This window comes from Oncorhynchus mykiss, chromosome 23, assembly GCF_057628025.1.
Source record: "Oncorhynchus mykiss isolate SJ-2025 chromosome 23, ASM5762802v1, whole genome shotgun sequence".
Classification (NCBI taxonomy): Eukaryota; Metazoa; Chordata; class Actinopteri; order Salmoniformes; family Salmonidae; genus Oncorhynchus; species Oncorhynchus mykiss.
Window position 1 is genome coordinate 54,146,614 of NC_143044.1, and position 11,026 is coordinate 54,157,639.

At 46.5% G+C, this 11,026-nt stretch overlaps 1 protein-coding gene across 1 annotated transcript in view; it reads right to left on the minus strand.

Moving 5' to 3' along the window:
• Positions 1-10,290, minus strand: part of ehbp1 (EH domain binding protein 1) — a 344,316-nt gene extending 334,026 nt beyond the window's left edge. Inside the window, 2 exon segments of the mRNA XM_090217692.1 lie at positions 7,566-8,040; positions 9,752-10,290. Coding sequence (XP_090073818.1) covers positions 7,566-7,669 — 104 coding nt within the window. The 5' untranslated portion in view covers positions 7,670-8,040; positions 9,752-10,290.
• Positions 10,291-11,026: the final 736 nt, after the last annotated feature.

The following is an 11,026-nucleotide window of genomic DNA, read 5'->3' on the forward strand; positions in this document are numbered from 1 at the left end:
TTTGTTGGCCACTGGCACGCTGGAGAAGTGTGCTCTTCACAGATGAATCCCGGTTTCAACTGTACCGGTCAGATGGCAGACAACCAGTATCGTGTCATGTAGGCGAGCAGTTTGCTGATGTCAACGTAGAGAACAGAGTTCTCCATTGTGGCGGGGGGGTTATAGTCTGGGCAGGCGTAAGCTACGGACAACGAACATAATTGCATTTTATGGATGGCAATTTGAATACACAGACACACCGTGATGAGATCCTGAGGTCCATTGTCGTGCCATTCATCTACCGCCATCACCTCATGTTTCAACATGATAATACTCACCAGACATATCAACCATTGAGCATGTTTGGGATGCTCTGGATCGACGTGTTCCAGTTCCCGCCAATATCCAACAACTTCGCACAGCCACTGAAGAGGAGTGGAACAACATTCCACAGGCCACAATCAACAGCCTGATCAACTCTCTGTGAAGGAGATGTGTCGCACTAAATGAGGCAAATGGGGGTCACACCAGATACTGACTGGTTCTCTGATCCACACCCCTACCTTTCTATTTAAAGGTATCTGTGTATCTGATGCATATCTGTATTTCCAGTCATGAAGTGTAGTTCCCCAGAACAGGTGCACCGGGCACCAGACGTGTATTTGATTTAACATGCTAGTTAGATAAGTGGCTGAATTAATATATATATATATATATATATATATATATATATATATATATATATATATATATATATATATATATATATATATATATATATATATATATATATATATATATATATATATATATATATATATATATATATATATATATATATATATATATATATATATATATATATATATAACCTTTATTTAACCAGGTAGGCTAGTTGAGAACAAGTTCTCATTTGCAACTGCGACCTGGCCAAGATAAGGCATAGCAGTGTGAACAGACAACACAGAGTTACACATGGAGTAAACAATTAACAAGTCAATAACACAGCAGAAAGAAAAAAAGAGTCTATATACATTGTGTGCAAGAGGCATGAGGAGGTAGGCGAATAATTACAATTTTGCAGATGTGTGCAAAAGAGCAGAAAAGTAAATAAATAAAAACAGTATGGGGATGAGGTAGGTAAAAATGGGTGGGCTATTTACCGATAGACTATGTACAGCTGCAGCGATCGGTTAGCTGCTCAGATAGCAGATGTTTGAAGTTGGTGAGGGAGATAAAAGTCTCTAACAAGGAGCCGGGCATCATATAGTGTAATCTTTCACCTCTTTGTATGGGTTATTTAGACATTACGACCAGCTCGTCCTCCCCTCTTTAAGGTGCCACCAACCTCCTGTGCAGTGGAGTCAGTATAATGTAAACCTCCAGGTCATCTACAGTAAGAGAAACACTAAGAAAACAGCCTGCAGCTTACTGACACTCAACTACCAGAGAGAGACAGAGACAGAGAGACGCATGTAGCTTGTTGTTGTTAACCAATCAGAAGTCCTCAAAGCGGCAATAGGCTACAGTCATAGAGCCTCCGTGTGACAAAAGTTAGGAGATATCTAATCAATGGAAGATGGAATTAAAAGTTAAAGGAGAAGGACAGGCTACAACGACCCAGAGCCAACAGGTAGGCTGCTACATTATATTCTGAATGGAGTTGTTGTTTGTAGGAAGAAAAAGTGCCTGCAGCCTCAGTTAGCCTAGCTAGCTAGCTTAACTAGCTTCTCCCTGTTTGATGCAGTCCAGACAGCTACTACGTCATCATAGTGGATGATAATTAGCCTAGCTAGCTAGCTTAACTAGCTTCTCCCTGTTTGATGCAGTCCAGACAGGTACTACGTCATCATAGTGGATGATAATTAGCCTAGCTAGCTAGCTTCTCCCTGTTTGATGCAGTCCAGACAGGTACTACGTCATCATATTGGATAATAATTAGCCTAGCTAGCTAGCTTCTCCCTGTTTGATGCAGTCAATACAGCTACTACGTCATCATATTGGATGAGAACTACTGCGATGTACGCATTGCTGTGCATCTAGCCTACTGCGGTGTACGCATTGCTGTGCTTCTAGCCTACTGCGGTGTAGGCATTGCTGCGCTTCTAGCCTACTGCGGTGTACGCATTGCTGCGCTTCTAGCCTACTGCGGTGTACGCATTGCTGCGCTTCTAGTCTACTGCGGTGTAGGCATTGCTGTGCATCTAGCCTACTGCGGTGTAGGCATTGCTGTGCATCTAGCCTACTGCGGTGTACGCATTGCTGCGCTTCTAGCCTACTGCGGTGTAGGCATTGCTGCGCTTCTAGCCTACTGCGGTGTACGCATTGCTGTGCTTCTAGCCTACTGCGGTGTACGCATTGCTGCGCTTCTAGCCTACTGCGGTGTAGGCATTGCTGCGCTTCTAGCCTACTGCGGTGTAGGCATTGCTGCGCTTCTAGCCTACTGCGGTGTACGCATTGCTGTGCTTCTAGCCTACTGCGGTGTACGCATTGCTGTGCTTCTAGCCTACTGCGGTGTAGGCATTGCTGTGCATCTAGCCTACTGCGGTGTACGCATTGCTGTGCTTCTAGCCTACTGCGGTGTACGCATTGCTGTGCTTCTAGCCTACTGCGGTGTACGCATTGCTGCGCTTCTAGCCTACTGCGGTGTACGTACGCATTGCTGTGCTTCTAGCCTACTGCGGTGTAGGCATTGCTGTGCTTCTAGCCTACTGCGGTGTAGGCATTGCTGTGCATCTAGCCTACTGCGGTGTACGCATTGCTGTGCTTCTAGCCTACTGCGGTGTAGGCATTGCTGCGCTTCTAGCCTACTGCGGTGTACGCATTGCTGCGCTTCTAGCCTACTGCGGTGTACGCATTGCTGCGCTTCTAGCCTACTGCGGTGTAGGCATTGCTGTGCATCTAGCCTACTGCGGTGTAGGCATTGCTGTGCATCTAGCCTACTGCGGTGTACGCATTGCTGCGCTTCTAGCCTACTGCGGTGTAGGCATTGCTGCGCTTCTAGCCTACTGCGGTGTACGCATTGCTGTGCTTCTAGCCTACTGCGGTGTACGCATTGCTGCGCTTCTAGCCTACTGCGGTGTAGGCATTGCTGCGCTTCTAGCCTACTGCGGTGTAGGCATTGCTGCGCTTCTAGCCTACTGCGGTGTACGCATTGCTGTGCTTCTAGCCTACTGCGGTGTACGCATTGCTGTGCTTCTAGCCTACTGCGGTGTAGGCATTGCTGTGCATCTAGCCTACTGCGGTGTACGCATTGCTGTGCTTCTAGCCTACTGCGGTGTACGCATTGCTGTGCTTCTAGCCTACTGCGGTGTACGCATTGCTGCGCTTCTAGCCTACTGCGGTGTACGTACGCATTGCTGTGCTTCTAGCCTACTGCGGTGTACGCATTGCTGTGCTTCTAGCCTACTGCGGTGTAGGCATTGCTGCGCTATTGTGAAGAAATATCCTAATAGTTTATCAACATTTTAAGCTAAAATTTTCTGATCTGTGGTATCAGCATCATTCTTTAAAAAATAAAAAAGTGGTTATGACTATGTTAGGAATATCTATTTCTCGCACAGAAGGACAAGTTGACCAATAGAATAGGTCAACTTTTGTACTATGTGGGACAGTAGATTGACAGAGTCCAGTGCTTCTGCTGGTCGTTAAGCCTACTCATCTTATTGGCTGATGAAAAGTCAAACGTGGACAGTTCTTTCATCTGCAGTAACGTTCCGTCTTCACCTGCAGCCCACCTCAGAGCTGAGAAGCCTTTGAGAAGAATCACGTGACCAGCATTGGCTAATAAAAATGGAGATATCTGAGAGAGCCATGTGAGTGAGATGCTTAGGAGCACAGCGACTGGCAGCCAGGAAAAGGGAATTATCATTATTATATTCAGCCCGAGGGCACAACGGCCACAAGAGGCATGGATTCTTTTAGGGGGAATTACGGCCACACAAGGGGGATGCAGCTGGGGAAAATCGAGGCCTGGTGAGAATATGATCAAGTGCTTGTCAAATTGTGAATGAGAGACTGATGAAGTGTGTGCAGCCTGCACAACAAACAAATCAGAGCTCGTGACTTTAATGAAACTTTCTCAGATCTTTCTCAAGTCTTATCATACAGCCTTAGAATGTATTAAAATCAAAACATATAGCCCGATATTTTTATCACAACTAAAGTTTCATAAATAATGTTTCTCTGTTTACTGCTCAACACAGAATAACCACGTGTCCCTCAAATCAATTGGAGAAAATATCCTTTCTATTTTATTCAGCTTTGTTCAAATTTATTCTTCATTACTATAAAATAATGACATTGAATTCTAAGCAAATCTTGCTAACTGAACTAGTGTCGCCCACAGCCATATGGCACAGCCAGATCAGGACCTAACATAAGGACAAGTCAGAGACCGCTATTCTGTTCTCCTGAAATAGACTACATTTTCTTCATATCATGCTTCTTTAGATCGGTCTAAAATTAGTAATGGATTTATGGTGAAGGTGTAGGCTATATTACATGAAGTTATTAGGCTTTTTTTTAATATAGGTGTTCCAAAAGGTCAGTATCAGTGGCTTGTAGGCCGTGTGGAAGACAGAAGATGATAAATGTGTTTCAGTTAATTAAACGGTCAATTACTGTGAGACGGACAGATATTTGCTTGACGATCACAGGCTAAAAAAAATGTGATGGCCGCCGAGCCCCTAGCCACGTCTCCCACGCTGAAAGACAGATGACTCTTAGGAACATGTGCTCGCCATAAGACAGACACAATGTCACAGCCATAAACAGCTTGCAACCGCCACAATCACACAGTAAAGATAAGCATTTCCCTGGTGGAAGTAAGGACGTAGCCGCCGGGTTGCCTGTGTGAGAGAGAGACTGTGTGTGTGTGAGAGTGTGTGTGTTTGTTTGAGAGACTGTGTGTGTGTGTGTGTGAGAGAGAGACTGACAGGTGGCAGAGGAGTCCAGTGGGAGACTCACTTCTCAAACACTCATAGCCCTCTAATCTCTTCCTGAGACTCTCACACTGTGTGTGTGTGTGGTGTAAAACAGAGAGAGCTGGTAGCTGTTAGTGGGATTGAGAGACTGTGCGTTGACGATCAGACAGAACCCCGTGTACAGAACCAGAGACCCCCGTGTACAGAGAGAGGGGGTAGAGACGGATAGAGAGAGAGAGAGAGAGGGGGATAGAGACGGAGAGAGAGGGGGATAGAGACGGAGAGAGAGGGGGATAGAAAGAGCGAGAGAGAGGGGGATAGAAAGAGCGAGAGAGAGGGGGATAGAAAGAGCGAGAGAGAGGGGGATAGAAAGAGCGAGAGTGAGGGGGATAGAAAGAGCGAGAGAGAGGGGGATAGAAAGAGCGAGAGAGAGGGGGATAGAAAGAGCGAGAGAGAGGGGGATAGAAAGAGCGAGAGACAGGGGGATAGAAAGAGCGAGAGAGAGGGGGATAGAAAGAGCGAGAGAGAGGGGGATAGAAAGAGCGAGTGTGTGAGTATAATGTTTATTGTTAAATATTCTTGTTTATTATCTACTTCACTTGCTTTGGTAATGTTAACATATGTTTCCCATGCTAATAAAGCCATTAAATTGAATTGAGAGAAAGGTTGTGGCTTTTGGAGACAGGAAATGCTGTGGTAAACAGAAGAGCAGATTTCTGGATTGACTTTCTCTGAAAGCTGACTCAGGGACTTTACAGAAGACCCTGACAGAAGACCCTGATGAAGGCATATCAAAACAAATGTGTCACATGCGCCGATTACAACAGGTGTAGTAGACCTTACCGTGAAATGCTTACTTACAGTACAAGCCCTTAAACAAGCCCAGTTCAAGAAATAGTGTGAAAATATTTTCTAAATAAACTAAAGTAACAAAAAAGAGGCGAGAGGAGGTTTTAGAGAGAGGCGAGGCGAGAGGAGGTTTTAGAGAGAGGCGAAAGGAGGTTTTAGAGAGAGGAGAGAGGAGGTTTTAGAGAGAGGCGAGGCGAGAGGAGGTTTTAGAGAGAGGCGAAAGGAGGTTTTAGGGAGAGGAGAGAGGAGGTTTTAGAGAGAGGCGAGGCGAGAGGAGGTTTTAGAGAGAGGAGAGAGGAGGTTTTAGAGAGAGACGAGAGGAGGTTTTAGAGAGAGACGAGAGGAGGTTTTAGAGAGAGACGAGAGGAGGTTTTAGAGAGAGGCGAGAGGAGGTTTTAGAGAGAGGCGAGAGGAGGTTTTAGAGAGAGGAGAGAGGAGGTTTTAGAGAGAGGTTTTAGAGAGAGGCGAGGCGAGAGGAGGTTTTAGAGAGAGGCGAGGCGAGAGGAGGTTTTAGAGAGAGGCGAGGCGAGAGGAGGTTTTAGAGAGAGGCGAGAGGAGGTTTTAGAGAGAGGCGAGAGGAGGTTTTAGAGAGAGGCGGTTTTAGAGAGAGACGAGGAGAGAGGCGGTTTTAGAGAGAGGCGAGGAGAGAGGCGGTTTTAGAGAGAGGCGAGGAGAGAGGAGGTTTTAGAGAGAGGCGAGGAGAGGAGGTTTTAGAGAGAGGCGAGGCGAGGAGGTTTTAGAGCGAGGAGAGAGGAGGTTTTAGAGCGAGGAGAGAGGAGGTTTTAAAGCGAGGAGAGAGGAGGTTTTAGAGCGAGGAGAGAGGAGGTTTTAGAGCGAGGAGAGAGGAGGTTTTAGAGCGAGGAGAGAGGAGGTTTTAGAGCGAGGAGAGAGGAGGTTTTAGAGCGAGGAGAGAGGAGGTTTTAGAGCGAGGAGAGAGGAGGTTTTAGAGCGAGGAGAGAGGAGGTTTTAGAGCGAGGAGAGAGGAGGTTTTAGAGCGAGGAGAGAGGAGGTTTTAGAGCGAGGAGAGAGGAGGTTTTAGAGCGAGGAGAGAGGAGGTTTTAGAGCGAGGAGAGAGGAGGTTTTAGAGCGAGGAGAGAGGAGGTTTTAGAGAGAGGAGGTTTTAGAGAGAGGAGAGGAGAGACGAGGTTTTAGAGCGAGGCGAGGAGAGAGGAGGTTTTAGAGAGAGGGGCGAGGAGTGAGGAGGTTTTAGAGCGAGGGGCGAGGAGGTTTTAGAGAGAGGCGAGGAGAGGACGGACGCAAGGAATAGATGAGAGACCAATTGAGAAAGAGCGTGTGTGTGGCTCTGTCACCCATTGATTCAGTGTTAAATACTGATCACACTTCAGCCATGGGAAAACACACCTCTCTCTGACACACACACCCCACTCCCCTCAGACAGGCTTTCTTGAGAAGAGAGTCAAACCCACACCCCTCAGAGAGGCTTTCTTGAGAAGAGAATCAAACCCACCCCTCTGAGAACACAATAAACTGTTCTGACAGTAGCTCCCATCCCCTCTCCTCCCATCCCCTCTCCTCCCATCCCCTCTCCTCCCATCTCCTCTCCTCCCATCTCCTCTCCTCGCTCGAAGACAGGCATTTTTGTCATGCCATTCTCCAACACGTTAACATCTGTCCCGGATCGCAGGCGTGTTAGAATGCCAGTGGCTCAGGGCACGCTACTACTGAAACACATCTGCAGGCTGTGTCCCAACTCTACTGTCTATTTCCTTACCTAAACACTACAATACTCACTACCAGCCCTTCCTGTGTGTGGTGTGTGTGTGTGTGTGTGTAGTCAATGTCCCAACTAACCATTTCTTCGTGGATTCCACCATCAACTCCTGATAGGAAGCCACGAACTGAAACTTGGACGCGTGTTTCCCCACACGTTGTAATCTTTTCCACACAGATGCCATGATATTTCTTTAGGGGGGAAAAGGACCCTTTATGTTTTTAACTGGTGCTTCCTTTCTGTCGATTTTCCCGTCCGACTCACTTCAAAGTGTTAAATGTATCCAAACAAATCCAAGCTGCTGCGTCGACACACATAGTTAATATTTGATCAGAAAAATAGAAAATGGGGGACAATCCAAAAGTCAGCGGTTTCTCTCGCGGTGGAGGAGACATGCCGTCAAAAACATCCAGAAAAAAACACATTGAAGGCTTGTGGAATCTCTGCCTCGGTGGCTGTCACATCTGCCGCTGTGCATGCTGGTAAATGTAGTGAAGATTACCGTTCCAGAATAATGCAAAAACCAGGTATTCCTTATCCTTTGTCTCGAACAACCTATATAGGAGAAAGGAACAGAGTTACAAGCAGAGTTGGAGGGAGAGCAGAGGGGGGGGGTGTCTGCTGCAAAGAACACACCCCAAATGCTGCAGTCGTACCTGTGACTTGTATGTCACCACACACACACACACACACGAAAAGATATACATACGGTATGGGCAAACCCACAGCATAATACCTGTTCTTAGACCGCTATGACAAGACTACTCTATTTGGACCACTGAAACACAGCATAATACCTGTTCTTAGACCGCTATGACAAGACTACTCTATTGGGACTACGACCACTGAAACACAAGACTGTCATCATAGCTTGTGGATCTCAGATCGTCATTTGGCCATTCCACTCCCCATTCCTTGGGGTAGACCACACCACACCATCACCACACCATCACCACGTCCTAAAACTATACTACCAGTATTACAATTTAGCTAGAATACCGTTAGATTTGTTTAATCATCAGCAGATGAATAATGTACTGACCCATGGTCCACCTGGTCCAGAGCAGTAACTGTACTGACCCATGATGCACCTGGTCCAGAGCACTAACTGTACTGACCCATGATGCACCTGGTCCAGAGCAGTAACTGTTCTGACCCATCATGTACTGACCCATGACCCACCTGGTCCAGAGCAGTAACTTTACTGACCCATGACCCACCTGGTCCAGAGCAGTAACTGTACTGACCCATGATCCGCCTGGTCCAGAGCAGTAACTGTACTGACCCATGATCCACCAGGTCCAGAGCAGTAACTGTACTGACCCATGATCCACCTGGTCCAGAGCAGTAACTGTACTGACCCATGATCCACCTAGTCCAGAGCAGTAACTGTACTGACCCATGATGCACCTGGTCCAGAGCAGTAACTGTACTGGACCCATCATGCATTATCCTTGCAAAACAATATTTAAAAAATGGCCAGATACCTAGCACCATTGTCACCTAACAAAACAACACATCATCCATATGATGACTATTGCCTGTCAATAAAATAGTCTTCTTGACTGATAAAAATATAAAACTAGCGAAAAGTGTCATATAAAAATCTGGATTAGCCAGCAGAGAGAAAACAACCGGTAGGTACCGTTACGGGGCTATCCCCCGGCGTCACCGGATTCCCAGAACACCGAGTCCCATTAAAAACCTCTAATAAGTGACAACCTGGCACCACTGGCGGTGTCCGCTACAACTGGCTACAAACACATGTCACTCAATCAGTGATTACTATCGGTCACGTTTCGAGTTACAGTACCTGAGAGTTACATATCCAGGTAGCGAACAGTAGATATAAATGAAATGTATATTAGTAGATAAGTAGCGAACAGTAGATATAAATGAAATGTATATTCTCTAGTTAAAAGGAAAGAAATAGATAAGCTGGGATCGGTCCACACAGACTGGAGAGAGTCCCGGGTGTCGTTAACCAACCTTAGTTTCAATCTAGGCTTCAGCCAAGGATGAATATCTAGCTACGGTTAGCTTGTTATCTTAGCTACCCAACTAGCTAATCAGATAGACAACAGCTAAATCAATGGGACTCGAACGTGAAAACCTTAAAAGCTAGCCATAACATGCTACTCGGCTAGCTTGCAGCAAGCACTAGCTGAAACTTAAAACTGGAGCTGGTTTACCGCACATTAAGTTAGCATATCCACCTACTTGCTAGGACTAGACGGAGTAACTAACATGTGTGAAAGCTACTTACCTTTTAATATCCACTTAAACTGTTTCAGCTAAAAAAGCGATCAGGCTCATTACCACCTAGCATTGCAGCGGTCCCAGCTATCAGCTAGCCGTCATACCACGAACAACACGGCGGAAATAGTTATCCCGACCGCCAGCTGACGGGACTCGGCGTCCTCCCAGGTGAGAAGACAAGCTCCGTGAAGATTACTACAACTCAATTCCAAGACGACAGATACATGGATTTGTGCTTGTAACAAATCATGTAGACCCCCCCACCACAAAAAAAGTATTCCAACCCTGGAGTAAAAAAAATTCCAAGAAGCTATTTTTCCTGACACGGTCCACACTCACCGTCCGTAATGTTTTCCTACCCTGGAGGAGGGCGCGTTACGTTACGTACGGAAGGAACGCCCCCGGGGGCCTACCATTGGCCCATTCCGGTGTCATCTCTGGACTGTTGAATGATTCATGAGGTCTCTCTGAATTGGTCGAATGACACATAAATCAAATAGGTTGAATCGCAGCTCGCAGTACAGTAAATTATGTCCCCTGTACTGTAACAAAGTTACATTTTATTGGTCGATGAAAACCAACACTGGGAATATATTTTTCCCTTAATTGTGATTTACCTCTGGCTTACCTTTAGATTCAGTTACCAATGAGGACGAGAATGAGGTCTAGGGTTAGGGTTAGGGACAGGTAAGTAGGTTACAAACTCCCTTCAGACGGTAGATTGATGTCTGAAAACCATTACATATACAGTCAATCAAATATAGCCTACAGTCATAGTGTTGGTAGTGCCATACGATAGCCACTGCGCAGCTGCACGTCCATTGTATGCTCTTTGGGGGTTTAGGCTGGGTGTCTGTAAAGCTCTTTGGGGGTTTAGGCTGGGTGTCTGTAAAGCTCTTTGGGGGTTTAGGCTGGGTGTCTGTAAAGCTCTTTGGGGGTTCAGGCTGGGTGTCTGTAAAGCTCTTTGGGGGTTCAGGCTGGGTGTCTGTAAAGCTCTTTGGGGGTTCAGGCTGGGTGTCTGTAAAGCTCTTTGGGGGTTCAGGCTGGGTGTCTGTAAAGCTCTTTGGGGGTTCAGGCTGGGTGTCTGTAAAGCTCTATGGGGGTTTAGGCTGGGTGTCTGTAAAGCTCTTTGGGGGTTTAGGCTGGGTGTCTGTAAAGCTCTATGGGGGTTTAGGCTGGGTGTCTGTAAAGCTCTATGGGGGTTTAGGCTGGGTGTCTGTAAAGCTCTTTGGGGGTTCAGGCTGGGTGTCTGTAAAGCTCTTTGGGGGTTCAGGCTGGGTGT